At 36.0% G+C, this 23,632-nt stretch overlaps 3 protein-coding genes across 5 annotated transcripts; 2 read left to right on the forward strand and 1 right to left on the reverse strand.

Moving 5' to 3' along the window:
- Positions 1-524: 524 nt before the first annotated feature.
- LOC149679281 (uncharacterized) lies at positions 525-9,317 on the forward strand. Its single transcript, XM_089834973.1, has 2 exons — positions 525-8,745; positions 8,812-9,317. Exons 1-2 carry the CDS (start codon positions 7,929-7,931, stop codon positions 9,312-9,314), a joined length of 1,320 nt encoding a protein of 439 aa, XP_089691099.1. The 5' UTR covers positions 525-7,928; the 3' UTR covers positions 9,315-9,317.
- A 2,264-nt stretch (positions 9,318-11,581) lies between these two features.
- On the forward strand, positions 11,582-14,643 carry LOC149679282 (uncharacterized). Its single transcript, XM_089834957.1, has 4 exons — positions 11,582-11,889; positions 11,963-14,122; positions 14,189-14,318; positions 14,373-14,643. The coding sequence occupies exons 1-4, from the start codon at positions 11,608-11,610 to the stop codon at positions 14,609-14,611; spliced, it is 2,811 nt and encodes a 936-aa protein (XP_089691083.1). The 5' UTR covers positions 11,582-11,607; the 3' UTR covers positions 14,612-14,643.
- On the reverse strand, positions 14,615-16,624 carry LOC149679283 (uncharacterized). Of its 3 annotated transcripts, XM_089834972.1 has the most exons (4): positions 16,030-16,624; positions 15,836-15,965; positions 15,414-15,771; positions 15,082-15,333 (listed from the first exon to the last, which is right to left on the reverse strand). In XM_089834972.1, the coding sequence occupies exons 1-4, from the start codon at positions 16,285-16,287 to the stop codon at positions 15,231-15,233; spliced, it is 849 nt and encodes a 282-aa protein (XP_089691098.1). In that variant the 5' UTR covers positions 16,288-16,624; the 3' UTR covers positions 15,082-15,230. The 3 variants fall into 3 exon arrangements, with proteins under 3 accessions (XP_089691095.1, XP_089691096.1, XP_089691098.1); XM_089834969.1 differs by having other exon boundaries at positions 14,615-15,771; XM_089834970.1 differs by having other exon boundaries at positions 14,615-15,771; positions 15,836-15,942; positions 16,030-16,187.
- Positions 16,625-23,632: the final 7,008 nt, after the last annotated feature.

Genomic DNA, 23,632 nt, shown 5'->3' on the forward strand with positions numbered 1-23,632 from the left:
AAAGGGGTAGTGCCAAAATAGTTGTATTTCACTGTAAATATTTATGTTCATTAAAGGGTTAGTGCCAAAATTGTTATATTACACTGTAAATATTTATGTTCAATAAAGGGTGTAACCGTCCACACCAAGCACCTCCTTCCCGGGGAAAAACCGCGTCGTCTGCTTTGTTCATTTTTAATTTTTTACATTTATTTGTGTATAATGTTAATTGTCCCGAAGTGGCGCCTTAAGCGCCACTGCTGTCAATGTATAAAAAACATTTATCGCGGGAATAAAAACCCCCGCCTCCGTCTGTAACGGAGGCAGTTGTCAGTGGCTCGCTCTCCTGTTCGGACGCGTTTTTTGTCTAATAAAATACAAATTATTATTTCTACCACGAACTGCGTTTCTTTTCTACAATGGATCACTTGGTAATTATAGTTAGTCATGGACAATAAATCCTTTAAACTGGAACCTGGGAACTTCTTAGTTTCTCTATAGTTTTAATTTAAATTCTTTGTGAGCCGTGAAATTAGGCCCCCTTTCCTACATTCTAATTTTACGGTTACAAGGGTTAGTGCCAAAATAGTTGTATTACACTGTAAATATTTATGTTCAATAAAGGGTTAGTGCCAAAATAGTTATATTACACTGTAAATATCTATGTTTAATAAAGGGGTAATATCATTGCTAAAATGATTACCCGTAAGACCATTCTAAAAACAACAATTCTAAAATGATTACACACAAGTAACCCATAATATCAGAACAGAAAATTTTAGTGATTACCCATACGATGATCGAGTTACCTTTAACGGTACTAAAATTATAACGTACTTAACGCTCAATTAATACACGTACAGAAAGTTTTAGTTTACAACATTGACTTATGCCGTCGTACACTTTTCGTATCTTATAAATTTCTAGCGTGAACTTATGGCCAGAAGCGCTTGAAAGAGAAAGAATTCGGTAAAACACCCAATAATTGTCATATCCCAGTGCCTTAAGACCATTTTAAATTTTTACCCTCGATTTCTTTGAATGTAGAAATACGGGTTAGGGGAGCGTGATTGAAAGGTGTAAAATCCTTATTGTCGACGGGTGACAGATAATTTAAAGGGAGTGGGAAACCTCCCATTTAAATTAAGGCAATCAAATAATGCTCTCTCTCTCTCTCGCTTTAAATACATCGAGCAAACGTAAAACTCAATTCACAATTAAATGCTATGCTTATACTAACTATTAAAATCCCCTTCCTCCTAAAATACACGAAACGAAAATATCACCTCACCACAATTCTCTCCCATTCACTCTCCCTTCACTGACGAACGAAAACTTTTATACTGCCTAATGCGGTACTCTTTCACGACGACACCACCCACCACCACCGACAACAACAACAAAAACAGTTCATCATACGATGTGGCTAAAAATATAGATTTGGATCAATGATGACGAGATTCCAAAAACAGAATGAGTGTTAATTGTGTCCTTGAATATAACGTGGACAATACTAAGTATTAAATTGAAAAACTACGATTACAGGGTAAAGACCCTAGGAAGCTTGTTTCTGATAGAATGCATGGGCTGTAAAATACACTAATTTACATATGTTTGTTATACTGGATTGTTCAATTTTGTTTGTGCTCATCACTCTTCATATAGTCAATGATTTATCACCACTGTTTTATCTATGCATATTCCTAGACATTTTAAACTCTACCTGATTATCCGTGTTTTGCGATTGATAATTTACTAAAATATTGTTTAGTGACAGTTAATCAAACTCAAATCTTAATTGTATAATTATCACCTATATGTTAAAGTGTGGTTTCAAAAATCGTTGATTTTGAGAGTTAATAGAAGATTATTTCGGTAATGACAACGGCTACTGTTCCTGACAACAACATGAGAAGCAAATAGAAAGGAACGCTGACGCTACTCAGGTCCAAAGCTTCAGTGCTTTTCAATGGCCTCTTCCACATGATCTGTTCAATAGAGTACTCTAACTCTAGTTCCTGATGCTTGAAAACTTGCTTTTCGATCATCGGTTCCACCCTGTAATATTACAGGCCATAAGGCTTAAATCGTTTTATGGTGAAATTGTTACTGACATCAGTTGGGCATTCAATTGAGGTATGCTTCTGATCCAAGAGGTGTTGAAAATGAAGTGTATGTAGTCGAATTTAAGAGCTTGTTGCGAAAAGTATAAACCTCCTTTTGCAACGATGAGCTCTTTCACTTCGGGATAATACTTGAGGAATATCAAGATCCAATCATGGAGTCGGAGTCTATGATCAGAGCTCTTTCTCCCGTTGAAATAATATTAAGAGCATCATCCAAAGAACCTTTGGCCAACTTGAGCATTTTTTCCTCATCGAATGCGTCGATCCATTCCTTAACAACTGGGTCTCCTGCCGCCTGATACCAACCAATGACGTCAGAAGAATAGAGAACTTAGCACGAAGAACAATATTCACCCAATCTTTAATATAATTGAAAACATCTTGTCGCATAAATGCAGGCGCAATTCCCGATTTGATCAAGTCCGAGAGAGAGTCGATGCAGTTGTAGCTTTCCGTCGAGAAGTCCGTTCGCATGTAACAACCCTAGAAGTACAGAACGAAAGTCACTCCGATTAGCCACGACGAAGCGAGCAGACGACAAGTAATGTGAGGCAGAACAGCAGGAATCGCTACAAAACAAAATTATCCTATTCACTGTACGTCTGACTAAAACGTCGGCCTACTTTCGTAATTAAGAGGGTTAATTGTACCTCCTTTACGAAGTTCAATTATTTTTAAACGTTGTTGATGAAATAATTGCTTACGTTCGGCGCATAAGAGCGAGGCGTTTTCCCACAAAGTTTCAAAGCTTTCTTTGGCCATTTTCTTAGCAACTTTCTTGGTGGGCCCCGATTTGTATTTGTTGGTTACGATGGAGTGAATGACGAGTAAAATTGACAGAAGGACCAAAGTTAACACTAATAAAATCAGCACCTGGATGAAACAAGAACGAAATTCAATTGGCTATCAAGTATATTGTGATTGAAAAACATTGTACACTCTAAGAAATTGGGGTGTGCTTTAACACCTTTAAAAGTAGTTTATATGGGTCCAAATTTGACACCGTTACAGGTGTTCATTAACACCCCTGAAAGGGTTTAATAACACTTATTTGAGCAATTGGTGGCAAAGATAAGTATAAAATTGTGCAACAGAGGTGCAGTTTAACACCTTTTTAACTCTTATATCGCACTAAAAGTGACCTTTTACTCTCATATTAGTGTTGTGCAACTCCTTAAAGAGTGCGGCATAGCACCTTTCAGAGTGTCGATTCACACCTTTAAGAGTGGGAGATCTTTTGTTAGGATAGTAGTAGAAATTCTAATACTTTTCCTAGACTTAAGTGCAAAACCGATGACGTAAAAAACACTATAGTAGCTACATTTTGACCACTCATGAGGCATAACTCAAATATCGAGTATGGTTTTCCTGTTTAATTAAATTTTGATTATCCGCCATTCCGCAGTATTATTACCAATTAATGCTATATTCATAGCATTGAGAGAACTTCATCACCTAGGAAAGTTCTCACATGCAGAACTATACCTCGTTAAGCGAGGGTTGTTGCTTATAAAGTCATTATTACGGGTATATAAACTTCTGAAAAAGGCAGAAAGTTTTTAATTGGTACAAATGCATAGGGTATTAAATTAGTTTTGGAGGCTATAATATTCAAGCAGTAGATATAGACGTTCTTGTTAAATTTAATAATCTCTTTTCACTAAGAGTTTTTCGAGCACCAGAAACACGTTTAATCTAATTTGCACTACAGATTTTACAACAAGTTGGGAAAACCAAAATATTACCTCTCCGTGTCGAGAAGATTATATAACCTTAAGTATCCAATGAAAACGTCGACCTTTTTGCCCTCATCCTTTCCCGCGCTTTGCGCTTCCGCATTTCATCCTTACTCTCAACATTATCTTCCTCCATTTTACATATAAAAATCAAATACTCACAAAAAGAAGTGGCAAAAACCTGCTGGCTCTTTACAACCACCTAATTTGACTTAATATCCAATTTCCAACAACAATAATATACCGGTAGTTTAATTGACAACCTACTAGCATCGAAATTCTCATTAAGAATGGCTCCCGCGGATAAAAAAGGGCAATTTTCAACTAGGTGGGCGTTATCTCATTAGATTTGAAAAATATCATTTCTCTTTTTTACCAATGCCTAACCGTTTGGATTTTTTTAAAGCAATCTTAGCACCAAAAAATATTTTTTGATACAAAATAAATGTTTTATATTCTTATTAAGAATAGAACAAGAGGATAAAAAAGGTCTGTCCTCTCGTAATTTTTTAAGCTTTTATCATGATTACTCTATACAACAGTAACAAGGAGTATAAACCCATTAGTGGAAGCAGTAATTTTTTTCCGAAACAATCTCGCTTATGTTTATCCTCTCTAGACTTCGCTAAAAACGTATTACTCCTACGTAAAATATTAATAAACAGGCAAGGGTTCATACCATTAAAGGAGCGCAATATTATCCATATTTTCATTTCATATACAGAGAAAAGAAATTATTATGTTTCTGAGAGGAGCTTCCCATTTTTGTTGTTGTTTTGAAAAATATATCGCAATGCACGGGCCTTGATATTTATAGGAGGCAATGAATGAAATATATCACAATGCACGTGCCTTGATAGATATAGGAGGCAATGAATGAAATATATCACAATGCACGGGCCTTGATAGATATAGGAGGCAATGAAGGAAATATATCGCATGCACGGGCCTTGGTAGATATAGGAGGCAATGATAATCTCTCTTTGCACGAGAGGTTTATCTTTAATATTTAAATAAATATAATTATTTTTAATTATTTTAATCTTAAATAATTAACATTAATAATAGTTAAATCGTTTAAAATAAAGTTATACCTATTATCTTCTCAAACTTTGCTAATATTGACGTTTAAAGTGAAGGGTACCCCTCTTCCCGCTTTCTTCAAATTTTGGGGTATATATACGATTCGTTTCCATTATAATAGTAAGGAAAAAGCGCAATTGCGAAAACCTTCGGTGGTCGATCCCACCTTAGGGAGGCTAGACGTTTCTCGTAACCCTAGCTGAACGCCGCGTATATCCTAAAACCAAACGATGATAATGGAGTAGAAGCCAATGATACAGATTGGTGTCTATGTGGAATAGACGGAAGACCAGTGGATGGTGGTGTTAGAAGCCAGTGTAAGTGCAGACGGGTGTCAATGTGGGATTGACAAAGAACAGAAGATGGTGGTGATTAGAAGCCAGTATGTACAGACTGGTGTCCACGTGGAATGGACGAAGACCAGAAGATGGTGGTGTGAGAACTCAAGTAGAGGAGCCATTTCCGTGACTGTGAAAGCAGTTCGGAAATGGCGAACACGTTTGCTCCGATACGCAAACTGCGAACGCGGTCACGTGGGTGTAACAACGGACAGACAGACACACAGACAGACACACAGACACACACACAGACAGACAGACACGGCCGTTACAGAACCTCTCCTGGACTACGTCACACGGAGAGGTAAAAAAAATACATTTAGTACTCTAATTTTCTCAAAATAATGATAAAACATGTCACAAAAGCAAGTGCCCCACTTTGGCTTCTCAAGCTGGCCCTACTGTGAGGCCAGTACCTAACCTAGTCTCGTTTTTTAAGAGTATCGCTTAACACCTGTAAGAGTGTCGCCTAACACGTTTAGCATAGTTTTATGAAGGTACAACACCGCCAGATTAGCAATTTCTTTGTTAATTTTATTTAAAGGATAAAACTGTTTTCTTTCATGAATATCATCTTTAAAAAAGGTTCAACAATTACGTTTTTCAACAATTTTTTACTGTTTGTATTGACTTTAATATTAAAACATTAATGAAAATGAAAGACCTTATTTAAGAAACCCGCAGTATTATATTTTTTCATGTTTAATTTTGAACGGTGTTTTAATAGTGTTATTTTACACCGAATTTACACTTTAAATTGGCCCCTAAAACGTCAAGGTAATAAAACTCTCTCTTGGGTGTTTTTACGGTGTTTACACCGTTTTAACACGTTTTTAACACTTCCATTTCTTAGAGTGTACTTCGGTGTCCATATTGAAGAAGGACCAAGAATTGGACGTGACTATCACTTTAGGGAAGGAGACGATAATCATATTGCTCATTAAGACGGGCGAAGAGGGATTGAAATGATCCAATCGACTTTGAAAAAATGAGCTTCGCTCTTCCCACGCCATAACATGAGATTTCTAAAATCGTTGAAAGGGTTTATTACTTTGTACTCCGCAGAGTGTTTTAGCGGTAAAATCGCATACCTTGAAAAAATTTGGCGTTTCATAAAGGCCATCCAATTCAATATCGTCCCCTTCGAAATCCAGCCTAAATGTCGTCGAGAACATTTAATTGCAACATAATGTTAACATTGGCTTATAACAGTCCGGAAGCTGAGATTCGTTTCTGCTAGTTTTTTAACATTGCGTAGTAAACGTTCAAATGAGCCTTTGATATAAAACAATAAAGTTGGCGGGTGTGGGGGTGCGAATAGTTGGTTTTGACTTTTTTGGAGATCCCCATTATAAACAAAACTCAATTACTTTGCCACGATTAATCTATTCAAAATTAGCTTAATTTGTTTAAAGAACAATCCATGTGATTGAAAGACCAGTACTAGAAATTACCAAAAAAATAGTTTTGCCATATTTTCTGGGTTACTTTTCTGCTCTCGAATATTTTATAGATATTCAAAAACGAATCCTTAAAAATCTGAATTTATACCAAGAAGAAATGTACCTATAAGAAGGCTTAAATTCGCCAGACTTAGACTGCCACTCTTACGATGGTGTGAGGGAACAAGCAAGACCAACCCCACTTATGTCCGACGTAACCCCAAAAACCGGAGTAAAGAGAAAAGATTTTAATTTGAAATGCTTTCCAATAAATCGGCTTCGATACAGCCGTCCATCAATTTAACCTTAAACTTGATGGTTCCCGCAATCTCGCCGCGGTGAATTCTTTGACAATGCCAATCTTATTTCTTTCCCAATACTTCCAAGAGCCGGAAGAGGATCTTTTCTGAACAAGGGTGCAGACAACTTGTTTTAACTCATAGTATAGAAATAACGCAGTTCCTTGTGCAATTCTTTCACATTACGAGCTCTAAGGTGGTATGTGGATCTTAACTTAGTCAGTATTATCCACGCTTGTTTTTCGTGTGTCCGGGGCCACACACACACACCCCACCCCACACCATTGCAATGCTATGTCTGGTGACATAAAAACACCTAGCAAAATTTGGATTTTCCAAAATTTCGCAATCCTATTTACTCGAAGGAGACAGCGAGGTATTGGGCATTTAGTCTAATTAATAGTCAAATTAAATTTCAACTGTGAAATTTACCTCATGTTGAGGAATCGTTTTAAATATTCTGCCATGAACTTCATCTGTTCCGGGAGATCTATCGTATTCTGATGAAAATTTAAAGTTTAATTGTCATCAAAATGCAATCCTAATTCCGAGACAATGAAGACTCGCTTCAACAACAACAACTCCAGTTCACCTCAAAATTCTTATTTTTCTAGCAATTAATAATAGCAAAAGCGCATAGATAACCAGAAAGTGAAGAACGAGAAGCTTAAACCGCAACGTGAAAAATGAGTTCCCCCATAGTCGATTCAAGATTTCCGTCCCCCTTACAGAGCGACGGGAAGAGTTGGTCTTATGCCGCCGCGGAGAGTTACTTTCGCGTAGTTTTACAAAAGGTACATGCGTAAGTTGGTTCGAAAAAATAGTGCACTTATTTCCTTATCTTCATGTCGTCTGCTATAGTTTAATTCCAAGGCTCAATATAATCTAGTCATTTAGATAGTCGGGAATCGGCACAGTTGTCAAAATGTCAGATTTGAATTTAGCAAACATTTTAGAAAGTTACGAAAAGGATGACTTTTTCCTGATTGATAAAGACGGAAAACTTAAAGGTGCAATAGAATGCATGAAAAACAATGGCAGTTTAAAAGAAATATTCGAAGATATGTGTAGCCAGTATGATTTGTTGAAATCAAAATACAAAAAAGAACAATGTGGGTATTCCTCGTTTTTGTTTGCTTGGAACAACTGGGTACATGATATATTGTTCCAAAATGATAAGCCTCACCCAGTTATTGTGTGCCACGAAGAATTTGAATCAGAACTTTCCAAGGTAATCCATTGGTTTGCCTGGAAAGTACTAGATGCCAAAGCTAAGGTTTCTAGAGAAACTGATATTGAAATGAGCCTAAAAGTTGATAATCAGCAAAAGTTCGAAAGAAGTTACGATTTAAACATACCAAACTCTCCAGCCAAAAAATGTAAAATCAGACACCTTCAAACTGATAGGCTATACTCAATGAATAGACTGGTTGGGGGTGCCATGGGTGAAATATGGTCCATAAATAAAGCTGGCATGAAAATTACTAGGAGGCTGAAAAAAAGGAAAAAACTTTTAACTGCAAAACAAAGGGATGAGGCCCACACTTTATATCAAATCAGCCTTTCACTGCGCAACCGTGATCTCTTTAAAGAAGACATCCCACCAGCCATAGATGCGATAAACAAAGGTGGTTTATTTGTCGCTGATGTGAGTCTAATTCCTTACGTCAACAAGATATGCAAAATCGTGGTTGACGAATACCGAAAGTGGAGGCTCAGCGCTTATCCATCTAGAGTTATAAGTAATTTTTTCTTAACCACAGCGCTTTATTTTTGTCTATTTGGACTTAATCCTATAATTTTTACAGATGAAATAACAGCAATTGTCAAAAATAACCAATCGTTAAAGCAACAATTTCATTCTGCTGTCTCAAATATACCAGAAATTATTGAGCATGAATTTCAAAATGCCGATTTGGAAAAATACAGGGTTATTTTCCAAAGAAAAATAACTCATGCCAAAGTTGCGGATTTAATTAGAGCCGCAGCAAGAAGAAGAAATGAATTAAAAGGGAGACGAGGAGTTGGAGGACAAACATTACGTTGTATGCTGTATGGAATGAAATCGGGAAAAATAAAAGCAGCTAAAACCAAAGCTAAAACAGATAAATTTCTAAAATCCTTGAACGAAACCCAGAAGAGGCAATTGCAGCAGGCTAATATCGCAGTTCCACAATCAGAAATTCGTGAACAGGATCCATCAACATCAGCTCATAACCCACTTCCACAATTGGCAACGTCACCTATTCAAGTTTCAAAACGAGGCAGACAAATCCGAAAAAAAATTTGCGACGATTTTCAATACGATTAGAGGACGGTATGATTTTGACGATCACAAGTTTACAACTAATTCAAACATGAAGAAATTGGTTAATGATATTTCCTGTTTTGTGATAACAAGTTCCTATATTAAAACAAGACTGATTATTTCAAATTAAAATGAATTTGTTCAAATTGTTACGAAGTTCCTATATGTGATATCTCATAACAAAACTGTGATTATTTCAAATTTAAATTCGTCAATATTAGATTTCATTTGTTAAAAGTTTAATTAAGTTCTTATCTGAAAACAAATCTGTCAAAACTGTGATTATTTCAAATTTAAATTCGTCAATATTAGATTTCATTTGTTAAAAGTTTAATTAAGTTCTTATCTGAAAACAAATCTGTCAAAACTGTGATTATTTCAAATTTAAATTCGTCAATATTAGATTTCATTTGTTAAAAGTTTAAGTAAGTTCTTATCTGAAAACAAATCTGTCAAAACTGTGATTATTTGAAATTGTAAATGGTCAATATTAAATGTTTTTGTTTCAATTCGTAACTTTTATTGATTTTATTTATACGCTAAATTTATTCATTGCAAATATCTAATCCTACTTTACGATACGATGCCTCGGCATTCTGGAATGTCTTTGTACACCCTTTAATCAACAGAGATCTTCTGGCGCTACTATAATTTATGCTTGTGAGTTTTCCAGCGGCTACGTACTTCATTTGGCTGAACAATGTCTCCACTGCAGAGCCACTGATCCGAACTGGGTAAACATAACGTCCTGGGTGAGTAGTGGTAAAGTCTTCAATGTAGTCTATAAATCCATAAACTGCAACTCGAAGAAGCTCCCAAGTTTGCCAAGCCAGAAATTTGGGATTCTTCGTCATCGATACATTTGTATCTTCCTTAATTCTTTCAGTGGCCCAATCTTCAAAGATCTTCATGCCCATTATCATGGATTTTACAGGATCCGAATTTACGCCATAAACAGGCTTATGGGAAAGTAAACCCTCTTCAAAGATGTTATGGCAGGCTTTTAGGTAGTTGTTACTTCCGGTCGATCAACAGGCGGTGCTTCATACATAGGGTTTGCATAGTTGTAAAGTTCTCCCAAAACTGGCATTTGCTGCATTATAGTGGCTGGAGTCACGTTCAATTTAGTCCAGGAATCTCGATCGATGTGTGATTGCAAAAGACCTTTCACTTGAACCAGTTCATAGGAATCAGCACGATGATCTTCCCGTTTTTTCATGTCTTTTATTTGTTGCCAACCAAAGCGAATACCATTTTTTGTGAAGTCTCTAGTCCCATCAACTTGCGAGTTATGCATAGCATTGATCATATTCTTAAGTTGATGGGTGGGACATACAACCCAGTAAATCCAGGCATCTCTGACGCAAGGATTTTTAAATTTCGGACTAAACCGGAAATCAAGCGATCCATCAGCGTTCACCGATGGTTGTTGGGCTCTGGTCATATTAAGGCTTTTCCTCATAGATGTCATATTACTGCTCCCTCCATCACAGACCAAGACTCCGACTTCGAAGCCTACACTATGAAACGCGAAAATGGACTTTAGGGTGTAGCTTGAAATTGCCGAGTGCGACACTGGCTTTTCAAACAAAAAGTATGGGCCAATGACATCAAACTTTGTCGCCGTACAACGCCACAAAAATTGCAGTGCATACTCTGCTTCAAGAAGTTCTGAAGCAGTTTTGAATTTGAAGAGATCTTCTAGAGAAGCACAATTGGTTGAATCCACCGCGCACCCCATAAACTCTCCATTTTTTGAGTTCCATATCATTTTACCAATAACCTTTACTTCGTCAAAGATTAGTGCTCCCTCCTTTGGTGGATTATGATAAACGGGATTGTTTGTTATAAATTCATCGAATCTCTCCGATTCTTTTTGAAGGTGAACATAGTCAATGCCAGATTTACTTGGAATTTCTCTAATTTTATCGCGTAAAGTATGAGCGCTGGGTAACTTCAGAATGTCAAATGAAGCTAGGGCTTCATAGGCAGCGGGTGACCGAGAATATACAGCTAATGCTATTCTGTAAGCTAGGAGCATGAATAGGAAGGAGACGCCGACTAACGTTAAGAAATAGGCGCGTTTTCTCTCGTTTTGCGGGTCTCAGACGAGGAGAGTGACTGAGCTTTAACGCGCAGGCGCGTGATCTCGCCAGATCTCGCGATTCTGTAGTCTGCTTAACCTCGAATTTGTTTCACTAAGCCTTAGCCTTATCGGACTGGGGAAGTGGTTCCGAGTTTCTTTCCGACAGTAACGCGTTTTGCCGATTCTATAGTTAAAATTATTACCATAACAATGCCTAAGTATAAAAATTGCTATTATAAAGATTGCCTGAATAATAGTCTGGCAGTTGGGAAAGAATATATGGAAGGAATATTTTTTATTCCTTTTCCAAAACCAAAAACTCAGTTAGCAAAATGCAAGTGTTGGATTAATTCTTGTGGTAGACCAGATTTCTTAAGTGTGGATAGAATTAAAAGGCATCACTTTATATGTTCAGAACATTTCGTGGGTAGTAAAGGACCCACAACTGAATTCCCAGATCCTATGGTCTATCACCCAAAAAAATATATGATTGTAAGTATAAATAACTATAAACCGTCCTATTGTAAACATATATTTAGTTCATATATTAAATATTAAATATTAGGATCCAAGAGAAGCGTCGCCTGGAGATTCATTTAGCCAAATGACCTCTAGTTTTGTTAATTCTACAATACAAGACTTTGAGTGTGTCACTGTAGCCAGTTTTGATGAAAATGAACCTGTATTTATTACTCCTGACATCGAAGCGGTTAATGTACCATTGGATGAAACTGTTTGTACCGTAGTGGAAGATATAACTATGCCCTTGGAAGAAACTGTTACCACACCTAATTTAGATGTAACAGAAGCTAGTTTAACCACAGATGAAGATACAATTATACAACAAATGGAAGGGGAAAAGAATGACACGCTTAACCAATTTGATAGAGTTTTTGCATCATTAGAAGATTTGCATTCTACATTTTTGCAATTCCAATTGGATAACAAGGAGCAGATCTTATTTTGGATGGTTTCACGAAAGCCAAATTTTCGAGAATTGGTAGCATTTAGCACCGCTACTTTTGACGAAACTGGTTTTAGTATTACAATTAATGACCTCTTCCAGTTTCAAGTATATATCTACAGAAAAAACATTAATAGTAGTTTTCAAGAACAGCTTTATGAACATTTTGGAACTCTTGATACTTTCAAAAAACTATTTTGTTTTTTAAAATTTTTGGATACGCATAAACCATGTTGCGGAAACCACGAACAACCATTTGTTGATTTTTCAAAAACAAAACTAAATTGTAAATTTTTAAATCATTACTCTAACGCTTTACATTCACCAAATTGCCAAGGCGTTGTTAGTGGTGATATTATAAGCAATTTATGTCAAAACTGTGCACAGTTAAGAGTTTTGCTAAGAAAGAGAATGTCAAGAGAAAAGAAATACTCAAAAAACCATAAAACCCAAGAAAAATTGCTCAAATTTAGAAAGGAAAAACGAGCTTTAAGAAACAGAATTAAGAAACTTGAAAGAAAAGTTGAAAAACTAATGCGCAAAGAAAATGTAGAACCATTTGGCAGCCTGTTTTCAGGAATATCTGAGGATAAGCCGTTCTTAAGTAAATTAAACTTTTTGAAAATATTGATGAAACAACAGTTGGAATTAATGCAAAAGAACCATAAAAGACCCAAAAAGTGGCACCCTGCGATCATAAGTTGGTGTTCGTATGTGAAAAGCAAATCAACCTCAGCCTATGAAGCTTTCAGAGAAGTTATTCCATTGCCATCGCCTAGGACTTTATACACATATACGTCTGTATTATCTTGTAAAAGTGGATTTACCGAAGATGCAGTCATTGAAATGAAAGCTAAAATAGATTTAGAAAATATGGATGAACATCAAAAATATTTTTCACTTGTGGTTGATGAAATGAAGATTAAAGAAGATCTGGTTTACAAAGTTAACACTGGAGAAATTGTTGGGTTTACGCATTTAAACGCCGCTGGTGACAAACTTAAGTCGGAAGAGATAAAGAAAACTGGTGAAATAACATCCGATTTACCAGTGGCATCTCATGCGATGGTTATTATGGTCAGAGGTCTTACGACCAATTTCAAACACATTTTGGCCTACTTTCCATGCCATGAAATGAAAAGCGAGGAGTTATACTCTATAATGCACGAAGCTATAGAAATTTGTGAAAATAGCGGCTTTAAAATATTAACGGTGGTGTGTGATAAATCTGCGGTGAACCAAAAATTTGTCAGAATGAGCACTGATATTGACGAGGAAAAGGGTGTCGCTTATAAATCGAGGAATCCGTATGCCTCAAGGATTAACCCTCGTGAAATATTCTATATTTCTGATCCGCCACATCTAATCAAAACCGTTAGAAATTGCTTATTCCACAGTGGGTTTAAGAAAACGCGTTATATGAAAAAACAAGGAAAACATTTATTGTGGTCTCATATAGAGGAAATGTTTAAAAAAGACTCATCGTCGCAATTAAGATTGTGCCCTAAATTAACTTTAGACCATATCACACTTGGCCCTTTTCGTGCCATGAAAGTTAACCTAGCAACACAAGTTTTAAGTGATACTGTTGCAGCTGCTATAGAACAGTTAGTTGGTCCTGAAGCGTCTGAAACTGTAAAATTTATAAGATGCTTTAATAAGTTTTTTGATATTTTAAACACACGCAACTTGGGTCAAGGTAGACGCAAGCGAAACCCAAATTTAGACGCCTTTAAATCTGAAACGGATGATCGGTTAAAGGTACTTAATTTAATATATATTTTATATTTCAAATAAAATTTAAATTATAGATTTTCTTATTGACAGTGGTTAGAAGAGGACTTCATAAACTACCTGAAAGAGTGGAAAGAAGAAGCTGAAAGCCTAGATGTTCCAGCAGCAGGAAAAGCAAAAATGCAGCTTAGCCGAGAAACGTTGGAAGGCTTACATATAACAGGTTAACTAATTAAAAACATGTCGTTAACTTAAATTAACCTTAATTGTTTCTTAGTATTTTCAATCGTCGGGGCCATAAAATTTCTGCTCTCAAGAGGAGCCCCGTTTGTATTGACTGACAAATTTAATCAAGACCCACTGGAAAGGCACTTTGGCAAACACCGACGATCAACGGGTTGTAATGAAAATCCTGATTTATTAAATTTTGGATATAGTGAAAGGAAATTTAAGATAATGCAGCCTATTATAAACCAGAGCAAAGTAGGGAACACAACCAAGTGTAAAAAATGTTAACTATTATTAAGTAATAAACACTTTAATCAATGTTTCTGTACTTGTAATAACATCACAGAGTTAGCTGACTATTATCACAAATTTAAAACAATGCTCAATATCCATTAGTTTCCTAAAACATACTGTCAAAAATAGGAACTTACATAACCTTAAATAAAAAATATTCATACAAGAAAATCAAAGTTTTCCTAATTTGCAATAGCAAATGCTATTTTCTTTCAGTGATTTTCTTAATCCTTTTTTCTTAGCTAAAGAAGCTCTTTGGGCTTCACTCATTTTTAATTTCGTATAGTTTTGCAACGCTTTTCCTCGACAATTAATGTAGGTATCAAACAGAATGCCTTTTGCTTTATCCCTACTACAGAAATTTTCTCCACCCCAAAGCTTGTTAAATTCTTCGTTAACATTACTTTTATTTAAAAGTACGTCCTTTAATTTATTCTTCTTGTTGACATTTTCAGAAAGTACCGAACTTTCAAAATACGGTTTCGCAATTTGGTCCATTATTTTGATAAAATTAAACCCTTGGCTTGTCAGCTGTATTAGACCACCCCTGCTCAGAATCTCTGTCCACGTTGCGCAACTACTTGAAGGTTCACCTTCTTTGGAAATACATTTTTCAAAAAGAGGCATTAATTCTTTTTCTTGATATCGTTTTGAGATTTTTTTCATAATGTATCCTCCGATATGATGAAGGACTTGATCCTCTTTTTCCTTTAGTTCTTTTAAAGAACAAAAACGTTTAGAAACGAGATGGGCATCGGGCTCTTTTGAAATACAGTCTGGCTTTAAAGAAACCCACTTTTGGAGAGTTTCTCCAAAAAAGCTTCTTATCCAATTAGGAAGTAATGAGTCCAGTTCATCTTCCGTTAGGTGACTAAACGAATCCATCCTTTGAAAAATGCGATGCAACTCAACAAGAAGCTGACAATCATTTCCTAAAAGCCGAGCTTGTACCATGAACGAGGCTTTATCTTTTATATGCCTTTCGTTGAGGACAGATAGTTTTTTAATGAGAGCATCGCTTAATTCAATTGAAGGTAAAGCTTCTTGAAATACACTGCGTAACTTAAGAGGCAAAGAAAAAGACTTGTGCATATTTTCACGTGTTTTTTCGACCAATTCTTTCCCGTTCATTTTAAAAAATTGTTCATCAAAATCTAGTAAATATTTTGTTTATTTTAACACCAATTCAATCCTATTTTTTTCAACCAGGTTTCTTACCTTCTGACCCAAAATTCTTGGCAAAATAGAGTTTAGGCCGTTCAACCTTTTTCTGGGCTACTGGTAATTCAACAGGCGATTTTTTTAGCGATAGATCTATCGGGTGGCTGAGTGACTTTTCATCATTACACTAAACATACACAAACTATATTAATACATTATACCTTGCCCTATTTAAAGATATAGTTTCTTACCATCCAGTCGATAACACCATAATTTGCCAAAGGTACTAATCCGCCGTTAAAATGACACGAACATACATAATGTCGTTTAGAAATATTCTCGGGAGTTAAATCCGTCCTTCCAGTGGCAACTATCCATTTCTCACAAAGATCTAACTTAGTTTTAGGTTTTGGAAAAGGATGGAATATGACATTGGTCATTTCCAATCGATCCTTAAATTTAGTACTGTTTTGGCAATTTAAATAGGAACATTTCTTCACGTACACCATAATAATTTGCAGAACTAACCTTAAAAGCCAGCTGGTTGCTAAGCCTAGGCTACTTTTGGAGAGTCTCTGTCTAGACTACAAACTCGGCCGAGTTCCGCATTTGCGCCGTAGAGATCTTACTAGCTCACCTCTCATTTTTTCCCCTCACCCCCAAGGACTTGAATTTGGAAACCCCCCAGCATACTGTTTTCCTCTCCTTCCTATTCATGCTCCTAGCTGTAAGTTAGCGGGCTCCACCTATTTCCGTTCGAACCCTGGACGCATTTTTCTTGATCTTTCAGAAAGTCATTGATTGGTTCTCTCTTACTGTTCATCTCCCACGCCGCTTTCAAAGCCAATCCCACAGTTTTGTTTTTTTTTCATTGCTACTTCAAAAATATGTTCAAGATCGTCATGTCCCTTCAGGTTAATTTCATTGACAACTTCCCTCATTTTCTTGTCTTGATTTTCGCTCAGTTGAAGACTCGTTTGTCTTAGTTTGTTTTCAAGCAGTTTAATTTTCTTTGTTAGTTTAAACCTATTTTGTCTGTTTTGAAGGAGTCGCCTTTTCTTGGACTTCGGAGTAAGGACGCTCATCCGACATTTAGAATTAACAGCTTGCCTTCTCAGCTTAGTTTTCGGGGTCACTTGTTGCTTCTTCTTATTACGATCTTTTATATACCTTTAGGGTTAATCAATAAGTAAATAAATACATATATGTTCTTTTTGATTACTATATATATAGTTTACGGACTAGGAGGATTGATACCACTTACACACGGAGGCCAGGTTTCAGGTGATACACGAGGAGGCATGACTCACTGGGTGAGTCTAAAGCCAGGCCTCCTTGTGTAAATGGTATGAATCCTCATAGAACGGCATTGGTGACATTGATACGTCATGTTTAGAAGCTTCTCTTTTGATGTGTTAGCTGGAGGTGTAAACCAAACCAAACAACCCTTAGATTGGAAACGTTCAAATGGGTACACAATCTTCTCAAGGTTTTTGGTTTCGTGTATAATCCCCAATTCATCCTACGGATTAAGCTAAAACATATTTTAATCCTTATTTTTACTAAAAAAAGGCCAGTTTATAAGGGTACCTTTGATATTCCTGGGCAAAAAGCATAGTCTTTGCCTAACATGACCCTTACAAAAATCTTCTTAAGAACTCTTAAGAAAATTCCTTGGGAAATTTCTTTGGAAATCCTTAAGGCGTTCTTTAGGAAATTGGGGAATATTGGCCTCTTTTTCTTTGGAAATTGCTTTGGAAATATCTTTGGAATTTTCTTGGGAAATATCTTTGGAATTTTCTTGGGAAATATCTTTGGAATTTTCTTGGGAAATATCTTTGGAATTTTCTTGGGAAATATCTTTGGAATTTTCTTGGGAAATATCTTTGGAATTTTCTTGGGAAATATCTTTGGAATTTTCTTGGGAAATATCTTTGGAATTTTCTTGGGAAATATCTTTGGAATTTTCTTGGGAAATATCTTTGGAATTTTCTTCGGAAATGTCTTTGGAATTTTCTTGAGAAATGTCTTTGGAATTTTCTTGAGAAATGTCTTTGGAAATTACTTGGGAAATGTCTTTGGAAATTACTTGGAAAATGTCTTTGGAAATTACTTTGGAAATACCTTTGGAATTTTCTTGGGAAATGTCTTTGGAATTTACTCTGGAAATGTCTTTGGAATTAATTTACTTGGGAAATGTCTTTGGAATTTACATGGGAAATATCTTTGGAATTTTCTTGAGAAATGTCTTTGGAATTTTCTTGGGAAATATCTTGAGAAGTGGGTAAAATAATTTAGCCACTTGAAACGAGGATAGTTCTTACACGCAGAACCATATCCCAATACAGGGAGTGTAGTGAACAGTGAACTACACCCCATATAGCGAAGGAAGTTCTCGCATGCAGTGTGAAATTGCTTATAAAGTCAGACATTTAATCGACTAAAAACATCCGTAAACGGCAGAAAGTTTTAACCTTGTGCAATTGTATGGGGTACTATGTGGGTTTTGGAGGCTTTAACGGCCAAGCAGTAGATACAAACGTTGTTGTTAACTTTAATAATGTATATTCTCTGAGTTTTTCAAGTATCAGAAACACGTTTAACCTAATTTTCTCTACAATGTTTTTTTAAAAATATTTATTTTGGACTCTAATTACGCTCGAAATAAAGATAAAACATGCCATAAGAGAATTAAGCAAAAATTCCAACTGACAGCTTAGATTCCCTGTAAATCTAAACATAACGATTTTAATTATATACTCTTATTTTACTTTTAAAGAATTAGTGCCAGCCGGGAGTGTGGCGCACTCCTGTAAGCCATGCTTCTGGGCGGCAAAGTTTGAGGGAATAAGACACATGTCGGCGATCCTACACTACAGGTGCCGACTGACCCGTGTCCGCCGGAGGTGACTTGACCCCCACACCCCTTCCGTCACCTCCCATGTAACCCTCATTTCCTTCCCTGCTTAAACACATACTGAACATTGACTAATCGCATCCTTGTCGCGGACGTATGTGCCCTACTTACATTGAAACCTCCACAATAGAAAAAAAAAGAGTTAGTGCCATAATTTTCCTCATCCACAAACTTAAAATGTGAAAAACTTTGGAAAATAAACCCTAAACCTTCTTTGGAAATTGATCTCAAGAATTCCTAAAGAATTTCGTTGGAAAATATTCCCTAGACGTTCTTTGGAAATTTATCTCAAGAATTTCTTTGGAAAACAACCCCTAGGCCTACTTTGGAAATTTATCTCTTGAAATCCTAAAGAATTTCTTTAGAAAATAATCCCAAGAAATTCTTTGGAAATTTATCTCTAAAATTCCTAAAGAATTTCTTTAGAAAATAATCCCTAGACCTTCTTTGGAAATTTATCTCTAGAATTCCTAAAGAATTTCTTTAGAAAATAATCCTAAGAAATTCTTTGGAAATTTATCTCTAGAATTCCTAAAGAATTTTTTCAGAAAATAATCCAAAGAAATTCTTTGGAAATTTATCTCTAGAATTCCCAAAGAATTTCTTTAGAAAATAATCCAAAGACATTCTTTGGAAATTTATCTCTAGAATTCCTAAAGAATTTCTTTAGAAAATAATCCCAAGACATTCTTTGGAAATTTATCTCAAGAATTCTTTAGGAAATTCCAAGGAAGTCTTTGGAAATTGTTTCTTTAGAAAATTATCCCAAGGGCTCCGTAGGGTTCCAAATAAATTCCTTTAGAACTCTTAAGAAGTTTTTTGTAAGGGGAGCAGAGCCATTTTAACCACATCCAAGTTTAGAATGTTTTTATCATGGTCAAAATATTCAAGCTCGGTAGCAACTTTGAATAAAATCAATATTGTAACTTTTCCGTTTGAGGAAAATATTAACTTAATAGGAGAGTCATGGTACGTTGACACTGCAATCATTCCATTCATTCTTGTTGCTTCAATATCTTCTGATTCCCCGTTGTAACTACTTCTTCTTTTTAAGCATATATATTAGCTTTATATGAAAAACGAAAGAAAAGAAAAATGTTTAAGGTTAATTTAACAAATTAATTGAGAAATTAAAATTAAAACCGCGATATTATTAGTTATGTCTTTTTCATTGGAAAATGTTTCAAAATATTTACTTAGTTCGAGCGTATGGATGCAAAACTCTAGAGCTGATAATGCCGAAGCCGAGTCTTGATGTTGAAAAGTTGTTAATATTCTCGGTGAAAATTCGTCAGGGCGGGTAGAATTTTGGGTCTCCGAAATACACGAAAAACTTGAGGCTACCCCTTCTGATATAACCATTATTTTTCGAAAATCATCATCAGTAGCTGTTTGTTTGTTAACGAGCTTTCTTTTCCGTGTCTGCACTCGTGACTGATTAATTACAAACTTGTTTAGCTCATCCCATTTCTCAGGTGATACAAAATTTCCAAATATCTCAGATTGAGTTTCCGAAGTTTTCACATACATTTCTGTTTGAGTTTCAACACTATTTACAGAACTGTGTGATTCAGTTTGAACCCTGACATCGCAATAAACGCACTTTTCAGTTCCGACGCTAATGTCAGTTTTCATTACAAAAGTGTCAAACTGGACTGACACATCATTAGAATTTGTTTTAGCGTTGGAAAATTCTAAATCCATTGTTGTTTGCAAACCAACATTGTGGCCAAGTTTGGCGTAGAAATTATATTGGGTACTTTGGTTTTTCGGCTTTTGCGCTGAAAGCGCTAACTGTTCTGGTGTTTTCTTTCGAGGCATTTCAATAATAAAAGCAAAAACAAAGTCTCGGAAACAATATCAAAATTCAACTTAACGAAACTTGAAAATTCCACGACGATTGAAACGAAAGAGCGCTAAAGAACAACCGTTAAGCCTAGTTAAGCAGACGATTTTTCAATAGTATTCCAAACTATCCCCATGAGCCGCTACCATCGCGAACTACTTTCCGCTTGTCACGTGACATTAACGATGACCTAATATATCTCTGATTCGATTGGTAGTTGAAAACGAGGCTCACCAACCACCCATTTGTGTCCCCCCTTGCTTCTCATTTTACACGAATACCGTTGCTAAAGGCTGGAAAGGTTTAATGTTCTTCACTTTCTGATCTATGCGCTTTTGGTCATACAGACGCAAATGACGTATTCCGACTAGAGAAAAAATACCTCTAGAAAAGAAAACAGAAAATGGAGGGTGCCCGCGGTGCTGAAACGGTTCGCGAATGGTTTTTAATTGCCATTAACAAGTTAGTTAACTTGATGGATTTTGAATATCGTTCGTTCTTCAATTGTTTCTATATTGAATCAAGTGCACTATACTTTTGCGAGTTCCAAAAACCAAACCAAGGCTTAAGGAAAAGGTAAAGGAGATAGATTGTGGAAAACAAAGAGTATGATAAAAGATTAAGTCCCGCCTCCGTTTCTGCAGAATGAAGGGGGATTGTCGGCTATCGACACGCGAGCACCGGATGCTTTTTAGGCCTTATAGTAAATTCCTTCTTGGTTTAGGCTAGTTTACTATAATTGGGCGTAATCGAAGCTTTTCAATTGATAAGTTGCATTTGAATGTTATTGACTTTTAAGGTCTATTCATTAAGGTTATGTCAAAAACCATCCTCTTACTTGGAAGTTTCTCAAACCTATGTATAAGCAATAATAATTGTACAGAATTATGATAAAATTTGATACTGACCTTTCATTTCAATTTTTATTCTAGTGTTCCTGGAATTGTGAAGCACAGTCATAGAAAATAAATTTATTTTCTATGGCACAATTACCCCTTACGGACATTGGGTAACGCGTCTTTACGCACCCCGTGAACTGCGCTTTCTGTTAACCACTCTCTGCTTTCTGAAACTATACCGTGTGTTTATAAGTAAAATGGAGCAATATAAAGAAATCATGAAGCTTGACGCAATTACAGAAATTAAATGAAATTCCGTAATTATTATTTAGCGGCGACTTAACCCGGAGAATCTGATCAATAATTTTGCTAACTAACATTAGAAGAGTTAGTCACGCAATAGTTTAACAAGGAAAAAAATGGGTTTTCTACGAGAATTTTTACCCATTCTGAGGTTGAATTCTACTATAGTTAACCTCATATTATAAAGACCATACGTTTGGGTCGTTGTTAAGTAGAAGTTTGTTTAGCTTAAGGTAATTGTTCTCGTAATAATAGTTAAAACGGCATGCCTAATAATAGAGTTGCAAATAATCTTTTAAGCATTTCTAACCAAACTTTGCGAAAAAAAATTTGATATCAGAAACCAAAACTTGCTTCGGTCACATGCTTCAATTTAGGGTTCTAGGAAACAAATTTGGCTGTTTCTCATTTAAATCTATACTTTTTCTTTTAAAATAGTTAAAATGTACCGATGAAATCTTTTCGCCTGGGTCTTTCAGCCAAAATCAAGGAAGTTCATTTATAGCTTTTAGTATTGCCGGTTATGCATGGTTGGTCCTTAGTCAGGAGCAATGTTAAGGCTCGTTTACACAAGCGCTAGAATATGAAGCTTAAAGATGAGAGATGAAGCTGACCCATGTTTCTGTTTCTCGCGTAACCGTTCACATGCTCGCGAGAATATCACTTGAACGAGCTTTTGCCTAGAGGCGAAGCTGATTTTCCGAATAAGCTCGCGATCTGCCAAGGTAGATTTTCTCGCACGAGTTCAGCTTAATCGGAATGTCATGTGAATTTTGCTATCCAATGACAAGCATTTGTTTAGTCGGCACATGGTCGGTGGCTATTTTGTCTTTGTCTGCATTCACGCTTGATTTTGAGAGTAAAATGGGAAGCCATTGCCAGGGAAATGAAAATGACAGGCAATTAATATTATATTAAATGATGACGTCGTTACTAGTCCCGCCGCCATTTTGCATGTTTACCTTTACGGCTAAAACAATAAACCTCGGCTTCTCGCAAGAGTACCCAAAAGCGCGCTAACTTGAAGGGCCTATGTGAACGATAGGCCTCGCGTAGAGAACAAGCTTACGTCGAAACAGATTTTTTGCGCGAGATGCGACATCATACTTCCGAACCTACTTTCCGCTTCAGCTAGAGAACCCTATAATCGGTAATCTAGCTTAATTACCTATAATCGGTAATCTAGCTTAATTACCTATAATCGTTAATCTAGCTTAATTACCTATAATCGTTAATCTAGCTTAATTACCTATAATCGTTAATCTAGCTTAATTACCTATAATCGTTAATCTAGCTTAATTACCTATAATCGGTAATCTAGCTTAATTACCTATAATCGGTAAACTAGCTTAATTACCTATAATCGGTAATCTAGCTTAATTACCTATAATCGGTAATCTAGCTTAATTACCTGCCATCGGTAATCTAGCTTAATTACCTGCCACCGGTAATCTAGCTTAATTACCTGCCATCGGTAATCTAGCTTAATTACCTGCCACCGGTAATCTAGCTTAATTACCTGCCACCGGTAATCTAGCTTAATTACCTGCCACCGGTAATCTAGCTTAATTACCTGCCACCGGTAATCTAGCTTAATTACCTGTCATCGGTAATCTAGCTTAATTACCTGCCATCGGTAATCTAGCTTAATTACCTGCCATCGGTAATCTAGCTTAATTACCTGCCATCGGTAATCTAGCTTAATTACCTGCCATCGGTAATCTAGCTTAATTACCTGCCATCGGTAATTTAGCTTAATTACCTGCCATCGGTAATTTAGCTTAATTACCTGCCATCGGTAATTTAGCTTAATTACCTGCCATCGGTAATTTAGCTTAATTACCTGCCATCGTTAATCTAGCTTAATTACCTGCCATCGTTAATCTAGCTTAATTACCTGCCATTTATAATCTAGCTTAATTACCTGCCATCGTTAATCTAGCTTAATT

This window comes from Phalangium opilio, unplaced genomic scaffold (genome assembly GCF_054372755.1).
Source record: "Phalangium opilio isolate 3A_F unplaced genomic scaffold, DU_Popi_V2 ptg000041l_1, whole genome shotgun sequence".
Taxonomy (NCBI): domain Eukaryota; kingdom Metazoa; phylum Arthropoda; class Arachnida; order Opiliones; family Phalangiidae; genus Phalangium; species Phalangium opilio.